The sequence below is a fragment of the Haliaeetus albicilla genome, chromosome 27, assembly GCF_947461875.1.
Source record: "Haliaeetus albicilla chromosome 27, bHalAlb1.1, whole genome shotgun sequence".
NCBI lineage: Eukaryota > Metazoa > Chordata > Aves > Accipitriformes > Accipitridae > Haliaeetus > Haliaeetus albicilla.
This window is the reverse complement of record NC_091509.1, coordinates 4706609-4728474: the sequence shown is the minus strand read 5'-3', so window position 1 is coordinate 4728474 and position 21866 is coordinate 4706609. Positions and strand designations below refer to the sequence as shown.

General features: G+C 39.5%; 2 protein-coding genes across 3 annotated transcripts in view; one reads left to right on the top strand and one right to left on the bottom strand.

Annotated features, from left to right (window-relative positions):
- Positions 1–21866, top strand: part of KCNIP1 (potassium voltage-gated channel interacting protein 1) — a 463655-nt gene that overhangs the window by 37535 nt on the left and 404254 nt on the right. The gene's annotated exons all lie outside the window — the stretch shown is intronic.
- On the bottom strand, positions 1120–11460 carry KCNMB1 (potassium calcium-activated channel subfamily M regulatory beta subunit 1). 2 transcript variants are annotated; one of them, XM_069772316.1, is made up of 4 exons: positions 11181–11460; positions 5165–5334; positions 3493–3688; positions 1120–1453 (listed from the first exon to the last, which is right to left on the bottom strand). In XM_069772316.1, exons 2-4 carry the CDS (start codon positions 5299–5301, stop codon positions 1184–1186), a joined length of 603 nt encoding a protein of 200 aa, XP_069628417.1. In that variant the 5' UTR covers positions 5302–5334; positions 11181–11460; the 3' UTR covers positions 1120–1183. The 2 variants fall into 2 exon arrangements, with proteins under 2 accessions (XP_069628417.1, XP_069628418.1); XM_069772317.1 differs by having other exon boundaries at positions 5165–5328.

Genomic DNA, 21866 nt, shown 5'->3' with positions numbered 1-21866 from the left:
GAGAATAACTTTTTTCCGCTACAGTTTAATGAATTTAAATTTGTGTCTAAGCCCTGAAATTTTCCTGTGAATGATAGCTACTAAGTGGTTCATCAGCTGTGTGATGAAAAAGCTTGTACTAGTTGTGTGCCAAGTACCAGTCAAATACAGCATGCAGGAGTATCTTGTGTTCCTCCTGTGTCCAGTAGCAATTTGCAAATTGGCTGAGAAACAGAGTTCTTTTCAGACAATCGAAAATGTGTCTATATGTGCATCAGAGCTTTCCTAAGACTCTTGGTGCTAGAAACAAACATGTCTCTATTGTGAAATATCTTTGTGCTAAGCATGCAAACTTCTGTGGTTATGTTAGATTACTGTATTTAGTAAGACATCATGGATGTTTTCTACTACATAATCATGCTCTTTATATCATGACTTCTGTTCCTTAACATTTTACAATATATGCAAATAGCAGGGAGGTAGCCTTTCTTTAGTATACTTGTTTGCAAGTAAAACAAGGCTAAGATTTGAGTTAAATACAAAACTTACTTCTAATATAAGTTTCTTTACTGTACCCTATGTTTTATGCATATATTTCATTATATACAGTTGGTGTTAGATGTTTGGAGTACAAACTTTGTAATATCTGTGTGAGTGTATTTTGGTTTTGAGTGTTTTTCCCCCTCCCCTTTCCCAAAAGCAGAGAGATCCATGATAACTAATACCTCTTTGGACCATAAAAAAACTTTTCTTGACAGATGAGTATGCCATGAATACATACTGTATTGTTAATGAAGTATTTAAAGGTTGTGTCTGCCAGTAATGATGTATATGGTTCTGGCAGCAACTGATCTCAACCAGACAGAAAATTAGGACCCTGTCTAAAATATGGAACCAGAGTTTAGCAGTAAACTTGAATTGTAGCTCTGTAAAGCAACTGTACCTCAGAAAGCCCAAGGAAACAATAGATAGTAACTCAGTCTGTGTTCTTACGAGGTATTTTCAGGCATTCCTGAGAATCAACTGTATATTTTGTCCTCATGTAATGGATTGTCATCCATAGTGGGTGCCATTCAATTTTCTGGAATGCCTGCCCTTAGATTCACACCTGGTATATTAAAAGTCACAAAATGCAGATAATGACAGGCAGAAAAAAGGCCCTTTAATATCTTGCAACAATCTAAGCTAGACAGATACTTATTTTCTACTGCCAAGCGGAAAGAACGGAAACATACTGACTAATTTTTACCAGAACAATAATCAGACATCCACCAGTAAACATGAGTGTAGGCCAAAGGAAAGCAAAGAGGAGGCCTTTCGGGGGATAAAGTCTGCTTAAAATGACATTGGTCTGCGTTCCTCCTGGGTCGTAGTAGCATGGGAAAGTCTGGTATTTTTTGAAATTGCTTGCAATTGTTTCTATTCGTGCTTTAACTTCTTTAGAGTTCTCCGACTTGCCTGGGACATATGAGCACTGGAATAAAAAAATCAAGGAGATTCATTATAATGGATACTCTGATACAAAGTTTGTAGTTAAGTCAGTTTGAATAAAACAAACATGCTAGTACTGACGAAAACTTCAGTAGTTTGGGTAGCATCCCTGGAGATCGCCTTGGTTTCCTTATGTCCACAATCCGTTTGCCATGCTTCCCTGTTTCTGTCAGTGTGTCTATGCCCCCAGTCTGCATATTTACAGATTGGAGTAATGTTGGAAACCAATAATACATATGTGCTCAAAATAAAATGCAGTCTTTGAGACTGACTTTATTATTACAGTGCCAAGCTTGGATTCCTAACAGAGCTTCTAGGCACCAGCACAGCAGAAATATGTTAGTTGTGCAGAAATTCACAACTGGCTTGTCGGTGTGCAGGAAAAAGAAGTTGCTTCACTGTGCACATCTTATTGTAACTAGCAGAAAAATAAGAGGAAAGCATGGCTGTTGGAGGCTTCCCACTTGTCCTCATAACACAGAACTATTTTGACCTGAACTAATAATGCAAAGTTATTTAGTCTTCAGTGGAAATACTATTAGACTTTAAAGCACTCGTTGTTGTTGTTGCTGTTAAGTTTCTTTTCTGCAATATTATTTTGCATACATGATAATGCCTAGGTATCTTAAGCTGGAAACTGGCCAAGGCAGAAAGGGGATGGTTCCTGACCTGAAGGCTAATACTTGCAGTAATGCAAACAGTAGGTAGGAAATCAGCAAATCACCTCTTCTTGCAGTGAACGAGACTCTTGTTTCAGTCTACAGTGGATAATTTCTGCTTTGCTACTTCATAGTATGTAGCTTTCCCTGAGATAGTCACTATAAAGATAGGTATTGGCTAGCAAAATTCTCTTCAGCCAAAGTGTTTTATGCTATCAGGTTTGCATGTGTGAAACGCTAATCTATATAATTTCTTTAAGAAGATGAGCACTTGTAGTCTGAGCATGTTTGGTTTGGATTCTGAAAGTGCTTCAGTCTTGGGCATCCAAGATCTGAATTTCACTTTATGTCCCCTTAGAGAGTGTTGAGCTGGAATAAGGCCTCTGAAATACTTGTGGTTTTGGAACTGAACTGAACCTGACCTTCCCTGGGACAGTGTACCTATAGGAGCACTTCTGGTTGTGGGGGAGCAAGCCTAAAAATATTGAACTTTTTGCTGATTCCCAAGCAGAAACAATGGCAGGAACAAAAGGATAACAACCTACTTTTTCCCCTTCCCTAATCTTTCACACACCTCTAAAGCCAAATGAATACTGTGCAGCCACATTTCTGTCCCATCTGTGGTCTGCACTCATCCTCTGGGGAAGACATCCAACGTACAACCGACCAAGGTACCTCTACCACCATACCCAGCATCTCTGCATTAAACAGGTGCTTCCTACAGTGCCACTGCCTTCTCTGTGAGTCCAGGTTTCTGCTGCCATGCTGGCCAGAGACTGTTGCAGACCAAACCAAAGACAAATGAGTTTTCTGGGTGGTCATTGTCCAAAATAACTGATTTGTTTCTCCTTTCTGTCTAACATATGCATCATGTTCCCAACAGCACCCTCATTCCCCCCTTCTCTGCTTTGTTTCTTCCCTGCTTCATATCACACACCAAAAATGAAACTAAAATTGGGATTTGTGGTCTTGCTTTGGACAGTTTTTAACTTCGGGTCTCTCCTGAGATAACTTAACAAGCAACTGAGCAAACCACAGTTTATCAACTATTTCATACTATTGGTCTTCAACTCGGAGACTTACATATTTTTAAGTATTCATAAATGTTAAATATTCATGTTTAGTTGGTATAATTCCTTAACAAGTATTAATGTTTGATGTAATGTTTAAAACAAAATCCAGAACTGTGTAATTTCTGGAATATTTTAAAAATGCCTTGGTCTAAGCACAGACATCAACATGTAAAAGATGAACAATGCCTACTCTTACTCTGTTGCTTGGTTTAAAAACAGTCACCCCTTCTCCTCAAAGGTGCTAGCTAGATAACAGCAGACAGTGATTATTCAATCTGTGTTGCAAGTACCTTAGGATTTCTTTCCAGTGTATCTTCAGTCTGATACAGCATAACCTCTTGTCCTGAGGCTGTCAGATTAACCCACACCTGTAGACAGGGATAAGGAAAGATATCCTCATCCTCTGAGCCTTCACTGTTTGGGCAGAGAACTTTGTCCATGATGTTGGCTTTGAGTACCTTGCACACAGTTTCTGTTGTCCAGACACTACAAAACCAAAACAAAAGGTATTGCTTTTAAGTGTTAGCAATATCTGTTACGAGTTGCATGCTGGAGATGCATCTGTGTGTGCCAGCTCTAAATGGTGGCATGGGTGGAGTTCACGGCTGCTTGATCCTGGTGCGGTGAACTTTGCCCACCCTGATCAATGGCTGCACCTGAAGAAGGGCTGCCGTAGCAAAGCAGTGCAGGAAAGCATTTTGTTGTTGTTGTTGCTGTTGTTTGTTACACATTCTGTGGTTTGAAGTTAGATTCTAACCCCGTCTGTAATCAGCTGTGAGTGTTATTCAAGAAACAAAAATTGCTATGGATTTTAATGTTTGGTAGTAAGTATTTGGAAGTGCAGTACACTTGATGTCTCAGAAATATTTTGACTAATTTCATTCAGTAATCCTCAGAACTCAGATGAGTTCCCATGTTTCCCCCCCCTTCTCCTTTTCTTTATTACATGGACCTTTTGCATGAATAAGTAGCAGGATTTTGGCTGGCAAAAGTTCATTTTTTTGCTGTTACTTATCCCTGTTTCTCAAGAGTTACTCTTTTATTACTGATAACATAGTAAGCTTTTGCTTACAGTAGTACACATTGGTGGCAAAAAAAAAAAGTCTCGCTCTAGTTCTTGCACTGATCTTTTTACATGCAAATGTCTTTTGTAATAGAATCAGGAGGCTGGAAAATAAATAAAACAAATGGGAATTACTGTGTTTTAAAGATAATGTTTTTTAAACATTTTTGAGCTTAAAGGTGCTCTTAGCAAGAAGAATGAGGTGCATGTACTTGCTTTATCAAAATCTTCAAGCATGAAAAACTGAGCTGCACTCTTCATCTTGTTTGTTTTTTTTGCAAATTGATTTTGTGCGTGGAGGCAGAACTTGCAAAATGAAATAAAAATGCGGGTAATAGTAACTTCTTCAGCATTCATTGTATTCTGCAGCATTTGCTGTGGTAGACTGGCCTGTTTGAAGGTGCTAGTTTCTTGTGATGGTTGATTTGGAAGTTAGATACAGATTCTTGACTGAACAATTTTACCATGACTTCTGTTGCTCAAGTTTATATAGTTTTATTAAAAACAACACACCCTCCTGCACATGGAAAAGCACCTTTTTTTTTTTTTTCCCATTTATGCAAGACTTAGCTTTCCATTATCAAGCTTTGATAAGCATGGTGGGGTTTTATTTTACATGTTTTCATAGTAAATGTTTTGTTTTAGTCTGTTCACATTCTAGCCCTGAAGATGATCAGTCCCTCTTTCTTTTTCTTACCTGTAAATGCCTAATGACTTCTTGGCTCACTTTTTTCTTTCTCTTTTATTCTGTCTTACGTTCTTGAAGAGCTCATAAGAATTTATTGTTTATTTATTGTACAATGTACTAACATATATTTCGGCACTGTTTTAATAACTGTATTTGATGCAGACAGGAAAAAGAAATAGCTTTGTATTCATAAACAAATGGCTGTTATTACCTTTTAGTGTAGAATGGCACAATGGTGATCCCAATGAAGAAGTACATCATTGTGGAGCACGCGACCATTCCCAGTCCCAGGCACAGGGCTCTTGTCTCCCCCCGCTTCTGTGCAGTCACCAACTTTTTTCCCAGCATAATTTAGAGTCGTGAAATCTGAACAATCTCTTTCTGGTACAAAATAAAATACAGAAGGGACAGGGAAAACGTGACTAGGATTGGTTACAGGTATTGCAGTTGTGTAACAAGTTTCTGGAATATAATGTATCCCATGGAGGAACAGTCCCATTTTTGCAAAAACTAGAATTTAAAAAAAAGTTACTGTGCTTTTTGTTATCAGTAGACTCCTTTTTTACTTTCTGATATTTACCATAGAGTACTTCAAAAACTGTGCATGTGGGGAGGCTAGCAGATGGGGTAGGAAAACCTGATTCCTTTTGGGGAGAGTTCTGTTAAGGCCTGATTGTCCCCAGCCTTAATTCAGTCTATTTCACGTTGCTGCTTCTCTGAAGTAAGAGATAGTGTGCTGTGGATTGGTAAAGGCTGCGTGAAGGGAAAATCTTCCCACAGTAGAACCCTTTTTACATTATGCATTTTCTTCTGGATTAGTCTGAAATGTGGTCATTTTATTTCAAAAGAGCTGAAATAATTAAAAATTTAGCATTTGAGATGCCTGGTTCTGACTTCTGCGTGTTTGTCGTTTGGCCCTGTCCATTCAGGAATGCTCAAAACTTGATGTCTGATCAAATAGTGGAGAAGAGCTGCATTTTCTAGACAGTAGGAGTATGATGCCACCAAACTTAATGGAACAGGATTAGAAAACACAGCAGTTAAAACTGCTATCATTTTACCACAAGCACGGAGTCAGGACTGCTGCTGGCACTAGCGGGACAGTGCAAACTCTGAAGTATGGGTGTAACACCAGGGGAACTCTTAGGCAGATTCCCCCCACTCCCTTGCCAAATAGCATTTTAAATTATCTTGCTGATGCTTGATAAAGAGAATCTGAAAATAATTGCTGTGAATCCATATGCCATTAAATCATTATGACTGATGTATAGAATTAATATGTAAATGAGCTATAACAGCCACTGAGAGTTCAACCCATCACCAGTATCTGTTGCACTGACAGCTGTAACTGAAGATTTGTGGGGTTTTGTTTTTTCATGAAAACATGGTACAAGCCATAGTTATGGGAAATGACAAGTCCAGCAAGATTTGTGTGGGGTTTTGGGGGGAGAAGAGAGGAAAGCAGAGCAGAAGGAGAAAGGGAAAATATATTACGTACATGCCGAAACAGGTTTCAGTCCTGTTCTCATGTGCAAGGCAAAAGTGCACAGCTTTGTGCAGTAGCTGATGCATTTTCAGGTTTTTAGCTTCAGGTGCGTATAACTATTTCATATTTATCCTTACTGGCTGGCCTTCAGGATGGTGTGGTCGCTGCCTGAATCCACCTCTGTTCAGCTAAGCCATGGAGCAAGTATCAAGACTTAAGTTTGGCTTGTGCTTCTCTTGCACTATATCAAAAGTTAGCAAATAGGCTCTTCAGGTTAACCGTGAGTAGACGGTCTCCAGCTGCCTCAGGCTGGCAGAGCTGTGGCGTTACTGGGGGTGGGGAACAACACTGAGTTTGGTGAAAGATGAGATAAAGACACCATCAGCTCTCAAAAGAAAGAATGTGAATATAATCTGAATGTTACTTTCTTTCCTATTAGTTCTGTTTTTCGCTTGTAAACATGTTTTACTTTGACTGTTTAATGATCAAAGGAAAAAGGTATTTGAACACTGAAATGCTACTGTTTTTAGACTACTGTAACACCTGAATGTTAGTGTTATTTACAATATAGACGTATACGGACAGTAAAACAGCTTTGGTCGTTTAGCATAACTTGGGGCTAGTTACAGGATTTTTCAAGTATATATTTTGAAGTTGCTCGTACATGATATCAAAATGAAGGGCTGTTCTGAGGTGTCCCTAGGAACAAAAGGAGTCGTTGTTGGAATACTGAATTTTGTCCAGTTCCATATTAATTCCACTTTAAATAAAACATCAATATCCACTGTGAATTTTGTGTACAGCATTTTGAGGGGAATTGTTTTTCTGATGATCACGTATAATTCACTGGCATTGTAAGAAGCATCTTAAGCTGGAAATTGCCAGAAGATAAACTTTACCTGCTTACTGGCATTTGAGTTTAATACAGAATGTGAGCTAAGGCCCTTAAATAAGGCTGCATTGTGCTTTTCTTGGTCTGTGGGGCTATAAATAGAACTTGTGGCATCAAGCACTGTCAGCATGCTCACGCTGTGCCTGCATACTTGTGTATAACCATGCACAGAGGCACATGCACCCTGCAAGGAGACTTGGGTAAATGTCCGTACTGACTGTTCTTTGGAAACTTCTGTCGTTTCTTTTAGCTCTGTGGGGGAAAAAAATGGAAATAGCATTTTCAAAAAACAAAGAATTCCAAAATATTTAAAATATTGGAACACTGTGCAACATAGCACCTTAAGACCAACTGACACTAAACTGACTCTCCTTTACCTATTGTGCAGCTTGGTCAGAGGGGAAAATGAAACAAAGGAACATCATCGGTCCTGGAGCACAGGCCCCGAGACCATGTGGTACTTGAATGGCAGTTCCTTATAACACAGTGGGAAGCTAATGATAGACAAGTGGAAACCTGAGTTGTTAGCAAGAAATTCTTGCATACAGGAACAATGATTAATCTTTAATTAGTTCTGTGGGAAAATGAAAGAAAGATTGGTACTGCCACCATGACTTGTGGAAAACTTCTAGTGGCCTAGTGCTGTCAATGTCTTGAGTTTTAGATGAACCATAATGTTTACATAGCTGTCCCACTTACGCTGAGAAATAGTGGGGTAATCAGACCCCTTGTTACATGGAAAACAAAACCTGTGGGACTATTAACCAAAGAATTAATAAATGTAATTGCCCCATGAATCTGCTTGAATGTCAGCCACATATGCAGCAGAAGTACCAGTAAGCTTATCCTTCCTAACCATCTGAAACTGCCAGACTACCTCATAAGACACATAAGGAGTTTGTATGTGTAAATCAGAAATTTTCACAAGTGGCCAAGAGGTTTTCCCAATGTGATGTGCAGTGTTGTTCCCCATCCTGACACCAGATGGGCTGCCTGACCCTGGTTGTCTGCATGGGCTGCTAGGTGATGCTGTTTGCCTCTGCTCCCCCAGTTCAGATGTCTGCTCCACCCCAAAGAGAATAAGGACGTATAAATTATGCAGAGAATGTTAACAAGAAAGATTCATCTAAAAATACCTCACTGAGTGCTTCTATAAACATAACAAATAACTGGCTAGGTCTTCAGGCAGTGTAAATCAGAGGTGCTCACGTCACTGTTGTATTGCTGCACCAGTTTAGCTGTAAATGTGGTCCCTAAAACGGAAATACATAGTTCCTGCTGCATTTTTTTATGCTTCAAAATTTATTAGACCAGAAAAGTCTGTAACACTATTTCATGCATGTGCAGAATAATTTAAGAGAAAACCCAAGTTATTGAAGGAATCCCTATATGCATTTTTTTCCTTTCATATTTAAATATTCTTATGTTCTTGTGCTGCAAATCCTGCATTTTCTGGCTCTCAAGACAAAGCAATGCTGCATGCATATAGAAAAACATATTTATTTGGAATTTCCCCATTGTTTAAACGGTTACTTTTTTTTCAGATTAAAAATTCTTTTCTTGTCTCCTAGCTCTGTCGATGTATATTAGGAGGAATATTGAAAGAGCTAATTAGGTGTTTCCTCTGACAAAATCATTAAATCTTTGAAAAATGAAGCACTGCAGAGGACTTGATTGGCACAGGAAATCTCTGAGCATATTTGAATTAGAAGATGTTGAAGTGTATGACGTAGTTTTTAGTCTGGCCTTCAGGAGCAAATCTAAATGTATCTTTTGCACTGAAGATTGTGGGGTGCCTCCATAATTATTAGGAAAATATAAGCTCCAAATCTTTTCATAATGTTCCCTCTCCCTAATCTTCTTCAGTCTAGTTAAATTATACAGTACATTAGCTGTGCAATTTCAATGTACAATCACTGCATTGACAGCTGCTTGTGATAATCCTAGGGATGCCATCTGCTCAGGTTTGGAATAGAGTCCCTTGTTTTGATTAGTAGACATGTTTGACACTCTGTAGGAAGTCTCTGCCGCCTCCTCCCCCATCTTTTGCAGAGTTTCTAGTGCTGTGACCTCTGTGAGTTTGGATGGGACCTCCCTTTTGAGCTATTCCACGCTGCTCTTAACTTGGGTATGGCAGCATCAGTAGCACTGATGAATTCATCTTGCTCACTTGCAGAAGAAAGGGTGCTAAACCCTTCTCTCAAATTTAAGTTGGGAATAAATATTAACAGTGAGCTAGTAATTTTTTGAGCTGGTTTATCCTACACCATATGGTAAATTTCCAGTAAGCACTTATGTATTGCTTTCGGGTGAGCATCAAGTGCTAATACTACATGACACCAAGAAGAGTGATGCAAGTCATCCATATCTCTGTAGTGATGAGTTTTTAAACAGGCCTGGACCCTTTGGCCCTACTGCCTCTGCATACAAAATAGCCATTTGCTTTCTCCTATCAAGTGCCAACTTGATAGTCATCTTGTTTTATTCTCAAAACACCTTGTGTGGACAACATAAAAATTGCTGGCTTTGCTGGGTAAGTAAGAGGAGCATAGTATTTGTTGCCAGTTTATTGGCCAAGTACTTTGTGGGGGAACCAGAAGGCACTTGTAAGTTTTTTAGATCTAGAAATATGAGCTCTGTACTGGTTATGCTACTGTGGCAGAGCTGCACAGCTTAACATATTTACTACTGTCTCTGAGTAGAATTAGTTTGATCACTCATACTTGCCTACCTGTTTCCATGAGTATTTCAACACTGCTTAGATTCTTCTTTCTTTCTGTTTCAATCCTGCCCTCATCCTTTTCTTATCTACTGCCCCACCACTTACAACCCGGACAACAGGCCTGAAGTCAAAACTACATTTGCATTGGCACTTGCTTCCCCTCTCCCTGCCCTCCATTTCCTACACTAGCATTTATATGCATTTCTTGCTGGTAACAAGTCTGCCTTTGCCAGGGGTGCTGGGGCCAGGGAACACTGGTGGTGTTCATTGCAAATTGGTAAGAAGCAATTACTTAAAAAGCATTCTGTGCATCTGGCAGCACAAATACTGTGTGTCTTACAGAATAAGGTGATGCTGAACCTCAGTTGAAATGTGCAGAGAAAAGAAGACTCTGCAGTGTACTCATGCAGCTGTTTTGGAAAACTGAAGCAGCAATATTTTGACTGTGTAACATGATACAACTACATTTATTTTATGAAATATGCTGTATCATTTTGCTTTATTAATGAACTCTTTAGCTGTGACACTAGAGTGAATTAGAGAAGTTAGCTTTTTTGTTTAAAAACCTATGCAGTTGTTTAAGAGTAATTCAGTTAGCTTTTAAACCTGGTGGTTCTTAAAAAAGGAGAAGAGTTACTTGCTCAGTTCAGCAGTTCTGAAATCTTTCTCAGGTGCTTCTTTTGCATTATGTGTAGTACAGGGCTGCACAGAATGAATCAAATTAACAGTAGATTTCAGTGAAGCCTGAAAGAGTTCAAGTTCCTCTCTAACTTAGAGCTAGACAAGCACAGCCTCTAAAGGAATACTGAACACCCAAAGCCATGAAACTCCTAAGAGTAAAAGTCTATTTACCGTTAAAATGAATAAAAGCTATGATCTCATTTGGGTTGCAGACTCCTAATTTGTGAAAATATTGCCATTATCTTTGCTAATAATTATGGAGAATTATCAGATTACATCCAATTACAAAAGAGAGAACAACTTTTCTGTAGCATGTGGGCTATCTGGCCTGCCTTCCATAGGTCTGCAGATTTAGAAAGATTGTTGCTTCCGAGAGCACTGTACTTCTCAACCCCAAAGCTATTGCACGCTCCCAAAGAAAACCAGTGGCTTAGAAATATACTTACTTTTTTTGATGAAATGGTTCTTTCTCGGATGAAAAAACTTCTGTTACATGTCAGATTTGTAATAGCAGTGGAACTTAGAGCTGAAAGGGATTTTTTTTTTTCCTTCTCCTTTCCTGTACTTCTCTGAGTTTGCTTTGCTGTGGCTAAACTCCTAACTTAGTTCCCTTGTTACGAAGCTTTCTGTAACCATAAATGGTAAGGTATGAAAGAGCACTGTCCTTTTTGAGATTAATTGCTGAAAACCAGGAAGCCACAATACTAAGACCAACTACAGCTGAAGAGGCTGTTTTCTTATACCCTAGGGCCCCTTTACCACATACCCTGGTGGATTTGTCTTAAACTACGATCCTACTCCTTTTGTACAGCTCCCCCGTCCCCCCCCAAATCTGATAGGTCTTGATTCTTAATTCTTAATACCTATGCTATTAACAGCTGTGTGTGAATGCTTTGTTGCCACTAGTTTTGGTCAGTTTGGATGCAACAGATGCTAAAATTTTGACTGTACATCGGAGACCTGTAGACAAGAACAAAGCATCCATCATGCCATAGATATATCAGTGTCCAGCATGTTCCTCTAGCCAAAAAGCCAAGTCTGCTTCTGGGACATATAAACAGATGACTCGTAGCACAGAGCTTCAGAGAAGAGCTAAAATAATACTTTTTTGAGAGATGAAAACTCTTTTATTGGGAGACTAAAGGAACTGAAATGAATTAATCCAGTAAAAGCATTAAGAGTGTTCTGAGCATTGCAAACAAGGGTAAGATACCCTCCACCTTGCTTTAGCTATCTAATAATTAGCTGTTTCAGCATAAGCTGGTCTTCTGGGCTTGCTTTTGTTAAAAGATTTGAAGTTGACATGTTCAGAAAGTTCATGCTGTCTGAAGATAACAGATGAATCTCCCCCAAAAGGACCTTTTCTATTATTATTGATGCAGAAGAGAGCACACAAAGCTAACTTGGATTTAGATAACTGTCTGTTAAACACTTAAAGCTAAGTAAGATGAAGCCTGCTACTATCATCTAGGTGGGAAAGATTTATAATCATAGTCATTTTGTAATGTTTGAGAAGTGATGTAGCTAAATTTAAAGAATGACATTTGAAGGTTGGAAAAAGAGCCTTATGAACAAAACTTACTCCCGTATAAAATGTGATCTGGTTAAATGGAGTTTTCTACCATTTTTTGATACTTAGAAAACAAGACTCAGTATTTCAAAGATGCAGGCTCTGGCTCAAGCAAAAGTCATGCTTTTAATGAGGAATTTATTAAAAGTGATTTTGGGGCTGTGTGACTCCAGGAGACGAGGTAGGAAACAAGGTAACCCCCACTAACTGAAATTCATGAATCTTCGACTCTGTCTGTCTCTTCTGCCTGCTCTCCTTAACCCAATGGCTAATAGACACAGATCAATTTTTAAGTGCTGCACTAAGGAGTTCTACTGTAAAATTAACACAAAACTTGGGGATTCCACAGGCAAAACAGAGATTATGTTTTTAAAGTTTCTCAGCATACTGAAGGAGGTGGTGGTAGAGTGCTTTGCCTCAGTTTGAGGTGCACTGGTGATTTATTTCAATAGACAGAAGGTATGCTCCAAGTCTGGTGCCACACTTTACCTTTTGCTTGTTTCTTTTCCTCTCCAATACACTGCAGATGTGCAAGTCCAGGTGACTACTGGCTCTCTGAGAACTAACCCAATAAAATAATGTGGATGTGCTAAAGGGAGGTGCTGTGCTGATACTCACTTCTAACCTTGGCATATTTCAATGTGCCACTGGCCTGTACTGAGCGATGTGTATGTATGAGAGCTGTATCAATGGCAATCAATTTGGCAAAGCCAAATGTTTGTTATAATATAAGCTGTAATTCTGTATTACAGTCTAAAATAGCCTCTGTCTTATTAAAATCACATAAAGTTGGGGGGGGGGGGTTTGCAACTTCAGGGGAGGGAGGAAAAAGGGAACAATCTGGTGATTGAAATCACCATGTGCTTTTGCTCTGGTGCTCCTTTTCCTCGCAGGAGCTGCAGTGCTTGCTCCTCCTCTAGTCTTGCTCCTGGCTGTCACAGTGGGATACCGTGAACCAACTCACCTGCTTGTTCAAGGCAGGATTTCCCCAGTCTCAGAGGAGCACGGGACCCGCTGTAGCCTCTGCATGAGGAACTGGTGCTGGGACACTAATACACGGCTTATTTGTAAGCTGTGTTAACTAGTGATGTACAGTTTCTCCTGGCCTTATGCAGGCCCAGAGAGGGGGTGTGGGGCTGCTGCTGGAATGGCCGAGTTCCTGAGAGTGCTCTTTGAGTATGGGTGGCAGAGCAAATCGAGGCCAGTTAGGGTCAGCTGGAGCTAAAGGCAGTAGTCTGTTGATCTATGATCCTTTTGCAAATACTAGTTTTAGCCAAGATAAAAAATTTTGCAGCAGCCTTCCCAAGCTTTGCTTGAGGTGCTGTTTTAATGTTTGATCCCTGACTATAATTGGGGGAAGAAAAAGGGAAGACAATGTCAGAGTAGGCTTTTCTGAACTTCAAATACTCTTTTTCGAACCTGAACAAGTTTCTTTTCAGTGTCTTCCTTCTCACTTATTTTATTCCAAGGTATTAAATCCTTTGGCTAAGGCCAAAATAAATTAAATTTGAGGGATAATTTCCCATGATTCTTTAAAAAATGAGCAATGCTTCAACTTGGAAAAAACTGCCACGTCTATAAGTTAGCCAAGTATCTATGCTTAGAATTATCAGTCTCCGGAACTGCAAGAAGCTATCAGACAAATTAAAGAGAATTAAGGTAAGTATTTCTGAGGAGTTATTTTCTCTGTAAGTGCTAGTGGAAGCAAAAACATGGGAGAGCAGGTATGTGGCTCTGAAAGAGAACTTGTGTAAGCATTAGCATACAAGGATTGTAGCTCTGTTTTGTAGATGAAAATGTGAAGGGACTGCAAACATTACACAAGTGGCAGGGGAAAAGAGTTTCTGGCGTTTACTTGCTGTACTGCTCTGCAATGACTACTCCAACCGTTGTCCTTTGTGCACCATCTGTATTGTAGAATGCTTTGTTCCAACTCCGTTTTGTTTCTGATAGGGCCTGGTCATTGCAGGTGTGTGTTAGTTCAGAGGACTCTTAACCATCCCAACAAATCACTGACTTTGCTGTGATTCTGGAGCTTAAAGGAAGCTCAAGAGAGTCTGGTTCAACCCCACACGCTACTGAACATTTTGTTGTTGTGACATCACATGAATTAAACTCATTTTGTGTTTGCAGGTGACCTGTTACGCATTAGGCTGTCCTTTGTAACAGGTGGATCTTGCTGCATGTCCTAGTCAGATTATAAAAATAGTGACCATAGGTAAGTAGAAGTGATGTGAATTTGCAAACTATGAACTCCCTTTTGGCTCTAATGTGAGGAGCAGTTCAGGAGTTAAAAGGGGAAAGGGAAAGAAAACACTCAACTAGTATCTTTTAGTTGGTCAGGACTGATTGTTCCATTCTTTTAAGCTGATAATCCCTAAGGATTGTTTTCATGTTAGGGCTAAGAAAAACTTAATGGCTGTGAGACAGAGCCAGTTTAATAAGTATTGCTGTTTTATTTCCAGGACTTTCTGGCACTTCTAAAGAATCAGTGAGCTGTGAAATGAGAACAGTTGTTTGGCTCTTCAGAGAGCCTTGCAAAGTTATTAGCTCCCCCCTTCCTAATTGAAACGTATTCGTAGTGTAGTACATTGTTGTTTTTAATGGGCATCATAAAGAGAAGCTGTGGCTCTTGAACAAGGAACAGTCACATATTAAAAATGAAGTGAGTTAGAAGGAGGAGGAGGTCCTAAGTGTTGGCATTACTAAATCAGGCGCAGGCAAACTTCAGGACTCAGCTGCTTCCTCTTAAGTAACTAAATAAACAAACTGTTTTCTGGACTTGCTGATAACTCACCAGTTTCATGAGGGCTGAGGGAGTCCTCAGAACTTGTCACACAGATACATAAGCAGGGATTTTGAATTGTCTGTTTGGTGTCCAACTTCACAGCGTGGTGGCTGTGCACTTGTGATGATTTCGTGAGTGAAAGGTAGCTGTGCCTCCCTGTGATGTATTGTACCTGTAGTAAAGCATAATGCTGTGGGAGGACTTCATTTCTCTCTGAAGTTACTGAGAACTCTCTTACTACTGTGTCTTGAAAATGAAGTTAGAGAGGTGTCTTGAAACTGAAGTTAGAGAGGATGTTTAACTGTTTGCTGCATCCAACCCTCTGTGGATACATACTAACAAATTTCAGAGAATAAAGGCATGGTTTTCAATCAGAGAATAAGTGCATGTACTCTTTTCTCAGTTTGGGTCTTGTATGTGTAATCAGTTCTTAATAATGTTAATCCAGATAGAGAAGCCCTTGATATCTAAAAAAACCCCACACCACCAGCACAAAAAAAACCCCAAACCAACCAAACAAAACAAACTCACAGCACATTGTATAGAATTTTCAATTGTGAATTTAAAAGTATTTTACAAAGGGAGGTTGTTATTGCTTATCCTTGCTTTAAATAGATGGGCACAAGGAGATAAGTGCCTTTGGCAAGTGAGAGGTGATCAGACAACTGGATTTGCTGAATTTCTGCACTGTGCTCTGTCCAGTTTGTAGTTAGAAGTACAGGGGAGGCATGGATGTTGCTCTGAGACTATGGCCTCTTCCACCTTACTCCTTTTGACTCGTGCTGTCTCACTGTTATATGCTTAGGTGTATTGACAGTAGCGAGCAAACCTGAATAACAAATTTTCAGCATAGTCTGGAATTGGTGTTGTCTGCTTTTGTCTGACAGTGTGTCTCAGGCATGTAATGTGTATTACATTACACTTGATGCTGATGGGAACTTTATACTGAATACTATCTGATTTCGGGTAAACAGAAGCTGCTAGGAACATAGACTGATGTTCAGCTTCTCATGTTCAGGTTAACTACAAAGTGGAGCAAATATAAGGCCTTTCCTGAACTTGCGAACTTATTGCAGCAACTCTGTCATACAGTAAAGTATGAAATATAGCATACCGGTACCATGTATTCATGCCGGGAGACATAAGCATTGCCAAATAAACAGGTCAGATGCTTATCCAAGTTAGGACAAAGGGCTGACTCTGGTAGTGTTGTTGCTAATGGTCTCTGCTGTCATCTGTGAAGTTGGTTTCTGCAGTGAAATGGGTAAATTCCTGTTTCTGAACCTTGTCTGTTCAGTGTTTGTACTGTATCTGAAAGAAGGGCTTTCAACTCCTCATCTATAGAATGGGAACAGTATTTCCTTTCTAACTATCCTAAGGCCAAATACGTTAATGAAATGTAATTTCATAATGGAAGGTACTCAGTATATTAGCTGAGTATGACTCACTATGTAGTCTGGCCAATGAAAGGAAAATTGTTTGGGTTTTTTTTCCCCCTGTATTGGATATTTTGCCAAGCTGACAAAATGCAGGCAGAAAACAGAAGAAGCTTTCACAAAATAAGACATCTAGACTTGACAGCGTGGTGTTAAGTAAGCGTATGGGAATGTTATTTCTGAGCAGATGAGTAGAATTGCATAGTACTGTATAGCAGAAGAAATCAGAGAGTTGTTATGATTTCTTTCTTGTTACTTTTTGAAACTAAATAGAGCTCCTGTATTTCTAACAAACCCCAGGAAGCAGTATGGCGATGTGCGGTCTAACAGGTTCTAGATACGTCAGACCTACTGCATATGCAATTTGCAGACGAGCACCTTAAGTTAAGCAAATCCAGCACATTCTGCAGGATTTAATTTACTGCCTATGTTTTGGACATCAGTCAGTCTGGTTATAGCGAGTCATATAGAAATGATAAAAACCTTTTTCTTTGCTGGCTTGAGGGAGAACCTCTGTGTTTTGGAGAGCCTGGATATTGATAACTTGAGTACAAGTCATATACCATAGGTATTAGTTTGTTGTTGCTTATCAAATAATACTTGGAAGTCAGAGCAGTTGGTACGGTTCATGTGAACTGCCTGTTGAATTCCCACAGTTGGAGGAGCCTATTGCTCCCTGCTATGATTCCTGGTGCCGTTGCTGCCTTTGCTGGGAGCTCTGCTGCTGTTAATGTGAGCAAGGTGCTTCCTCGTCTGTGTCCATGCCTATGCATGGACACCCTTTACTGCTCTCACACCTTTACTGCTCTCCTGTATTAAGAAAGGGGATTGAGAGGGGATGTGCTAACCCTCAGCTTCCTATACTCTCCAAATACATGATACTGTAAGTGTATCAGCCTTGCTACAGTGAATTATGAAGTCTCCAGAAGAGATACAAAACATAGTGGTGGAAAGGGTGATGTGCCTTCTTTTTCCAGAATTAAATTGCTTAAAGGCAGGTTAAAAAAAATAAAAATCAAATGGAAATATATTATTAAATGCCCTTTGTTTCTATTCCACACCTGTTCTAAATAGAGAAGTTCACAATTTGATTTTCTTTTGCCGAAAGTCAGATTGATATAAGGAATTAAAGTAAATCTTCTTTTCCTTAACGTTATTCTTTTGTTGCAGAAAGTTACTGTAAATGAGACTGTCGCCTATAAATAATAGCACTGATCTTGTGTTCCCTGAAGCAGTTAAATTTCCTTTTGGAGTGCAGTCCCAATATCTAGGCATTTTATGTGCTTTACTATACATTTTTCATGAAAGTAACATGATTACTTTGAGCTCTTCCTTTACGTGGGGAATTTTAATCCATTTAAAAGTAACATTGCCCCAAGAAGTTAACGGCAGATAAGTTTTAGGCTTATGGAGCAATTTCCACTGTGATTAAAAACTCAAATGAGCCATTGGTAGCAGAGATCATTAATTTTGCCTGTGTAAGAGAGGAGGTCATGCAGGCTACTACTAAGGCAACCTGGCGCTGGACTTCTCCATGACTTGTGGCAGGTCTCAGCTGAAAAGTGCCTGACATGTATGGCAGATCAGGGGAACACAGTTTGTGATTTGCATTTTTGCAGGTTCGCTGGTTGAAGTACATTTACTCTATGCTGATGTAGAGAAACAAAAGCCACAGCTGCTCTGTGTGTGGAGAACAGGAGGGGAATGCTGCAAGGAGATGTGTGGCAGGAATTTGGTGGAGAGAATTGGTGGGAAATGATCTTTTTCACACATCAGAAGCCCTAACTTCCTACCTTGGCAGAATAGAGGCAGAAACAGAGGTAATTTTCAGACTTCTCCACCTTTGCCAATTGGTCATGCTTTTGGGTTGGCAGCATTTTTATTCGTAATCTTGGTCTTCATGCTTCTGGTATAACTTTTTGCTTGCTTTCTTTATTGATAACTGAAGACCGAAATATCAAGATGAGGCACGGATGCTGGGCAGGAGAAGCAATTCTTCAGGGCAGGCAAAGATGAAGGTTATGTGATGCTTAGTCATTTCAGTGTCACTTCTGCCCCCAGTTTTACTGCAGGGCTATCTTCTCTTGGTGCAGCATCTGGCTGGCACTGTGACGTCCTGGTTACCAGAAACTGTGGTGAAGCAAATGGTTCTTGTGCTGCATGGATATGTTTGCATCTCAGAGAAAGGGAAAAAAGAGTTTCTCAAAGAGAAAAGGGGAAAAAGCAAAGCTGAGCAAAAGAAATTATTTGGGCCAGTAGGACATATATCCTATTGGAACTATATATAGGCTGTGTTTGCACATGAACAATTTCTGCTTTGAGTTCTCCCCACTAGGAAGGCTTGAGAGTATGCCTGCATGGACTTGATTCAGCTTGCACAGGTTAAATTACACCACACTGGCTTCCCTTTCACTAATAAAAATGTGCTTCAATGTGTAAATTCTTCCTCCTCTCAATGATTATATGTAAATATAGAGAAAATAAATTGAAATTAGATTTAGTTTTGCCAACCATCTTGGGCTGAGTTGTCAGTCTTCAAAGACATGAATAAAATGTGTACTGTTAGAGAATAGCACTAATTCTTTTTGTGGGGAGAAGAAACCAACAGACCTTACTCTGTTAACTGTCAGCTTCCCTTACTTTAACTGTGTATTTCTCCCTTGGACCCTACTGTTTTCACTGTTGGAGTTTAGTTTCTTGGTTTCTGTGTTATTGCTATTGACCTTGCAGTGTTGTGAGAAGGAATGGACTGATGAACCAAATAGAAATCTGTGATCGCTGGGAGGAATTTGATGTTTATGCATACCATCTGCAGGAACTGGCACTTGTAGAGGAAAAGAGGTCCTGCAATACCAGGAGTCTTAGCTAGAAGTGAAAGGAATGAGTGCTTCATTTAGGAGGTATGATACGGTTTTCTGCTTGTTTTAAAAATGCAGATGAAAAGAAAGAATTACTGAACTGTCAGGGCCTATATGTTTCAGCACGTCCTTTCCTTCAGGAAGGGATGTTCTGTTCTCTGGAGGGCTGTCTATGTATAACAAGTCTCCGAGAAGGACATCTGACTGAGGATGTGGTGTGAATTGCTTTGCCCTGGCTTACCTTGTTCTTAACCATGAATGCAATAAGGACATTCCTTCTATTCCCGTAAATCCAGGTTGAGTACTTTTTTCTGATCTCAAATGCAGTGAGTGCTGATGCTCGTATGGTTTGTAGCCTCGTTTTACAGACCGAATTTCTTGTAATGCAGGGGATTATGAGAGGCAAGACCTTTGTAGCTGAGGAGTCCCCTGTAGAGTGAAATGTTTCTGTTGTGCTTAAATACGAGTACTTGGAGAATTGGATCCCAATAGTGTGTATTTTGCTTTTGCTTGCAGAAGAAGGGAGTTGAACACTAAAAAGTTACTTTTCTTATCCTTCTCATCCCCTTTTGTATCTCATGGTATTGTAATTCGAGAGCAGTAAACAAGAAGATATGAAAACTAGTTTCAGGTCATACTTCTGATTGCCTAAACCAGAGATGATGTTGAAACCAAAAGCAATTTTAGGACAGTTCCCTAACCTTTGTGCTATAGAGTATGCTGGAATAAGTTATCCCTCCCAGTATCCCCAGGGGAGCTTTTTTGTAATATGAAGTAATTGGAGATGTCTTGGAGAAGAGACTAGAAATCTGTTATCCCAGCCTCAAGTCAGTGACCTTATCTCAGAATATGGATACTTTCCTCTTTCCAGAGAGATCCTCCCCTACCCCCCCACCAAGTTTTATTTGTATGTGAAGTAGAAAAGCTGTAGCATGAATAAGAAATTGAGAGATGCTCATCTGTCACATTGTAAAATTGAAGAGAATAAGAGGATGTGTGTGGACTTGATAAGCAAAACTGCAAGGCCTCTGTCCAAAACTTTGCTTGGAATTAAGAATGAAAGATTTTCTATTTGGCCTTGGGAAATAAATCCAAATCAAACATATTAGTTCAGCCTCCAAACTAAAATACCAACTGTTTGTATATGACTATTCTCAATAGAGTTTGTTTTAAGAAGACTTATGAAACTACAAACATTTTATGATAAATTTTTACTGCTCCCAACACACAGTTTCTATCCAAAACAAACTTATAAACCCCAGCCCTTCATTAGTGAGCTTCGTTAATGGTGTTATGCACTTTAATAGGAACTTCTGAGACATTTTACAGGATTTGGAAACCTCTTGATGAAATGTTATGGCTCGCTAATTTAGAACATAAACAGTGGAGATGTTTAATCGTTGTTATCTCTCTTTGTACTTGCTCAGCAGTTCTGCACTCCCTCTGGATTTTTTTGTTCTTAGCAAAATTATTTATCCCCCTCAGGTTCTTTCAGTCTGTTGCTTTTCTCATTCTGTTTCTAGGTGAATAAGCTTTTTTTCCAGGCTAAAGCAAAGAAAAGGTGAAAACTGCTTCCTGAACTTTGAATGTGTGTGATCCATTACGAAAAACTGTGGTGTTCATGGTGATGGTATGTGAAATACAGGTACTTTGCAGTAGCAGGCTTTGAACTGGGCCTCAAGTCAATGGTCTTGACATTTAGAAATTTGGTGGGGGGGGGGAGGTGTGGATGGTGGTGTCTCTAATAGTTGGATTTTTTTCAACCATTAACACATAAGGATGGGTGAAGAATACTAGATAAAAAGCAAAATGTTGTTCCCTCTCAACTCTACAAGCTGGGATTTTTTACAACTTGACTTCAATGGCAAGAGGATCTATGCTGACAGCCTGTGCAGACCTTAAGTGGTGTTATTTAAAACTTGGTGTAAGCAACTGAATCAGAATTTTGACAAATAGAAGAATCTGTGGCTGTAGTATTTCTTGCAGGTTTTCTGAAAAGAAGAAAAATGTAGGAAACAAAGCTGCAAACCAATACTCTACTGAATTGACGTCTGTAGTGTCTTTTCTCCAACTATGTATGGGTATGGGCATCTTTTTGTCTGGCAGAGAAGCTAAAGGGATAGTGAAAGGTGACACAGGAGGGGATAGACTAAGTGTCTGTAGTATACCAGGTACAATTTCATATATATGACTAAAACTTGGCCCACAGTGCCCAGGTACTGATCCTGGGCATTCCTGATAAATAATCCTATTAGAGAACCATGACCGAACAGTATCATCTTGACAAAATAAATGAAACCTGCTGTCTGATTTTTGTGGTTCGTAACAAAGACCTCAAACTGAAAACTGATCATCAAGTATTACTGTGTAAACTGTTTGAGGCTAATCAGACTCCTTATTAAAACAAAAGCCAATAATGTATTTATATTTCTCCCCCATCCTGCTTTTGATGCAGGTGCTCTCCAAAAAGCTTACAGATT

What these genes read in the sequence shown, in the direction of transcription:
- KCNMB1 (XM_069772316.1), bottom strand. Translation starts at nt 5,301, where the DNA reads ATGCTGGGAAAAAAGTTGGTGACTGCACAGAAGCGGGGGGAGACAAGA. An exon ending in GTGCCATTCTACACTAAAAG is followed by an intron (nt 3,689 to 5,164) that starts GTAATAACAGCC and finishes TTGGTTTTGTAG; the next exon opens with TGTCTGGACAACAGAAACTG. An exon ending in CACTGGAAAGAAATCCTAAG is followed by an intron (nt 1,454 to 3,492) that starts GTACTTGCAACA and finishes TTTTTATTCCAG; the next exon opens with TGCTCATATGTCCCAGGCAA.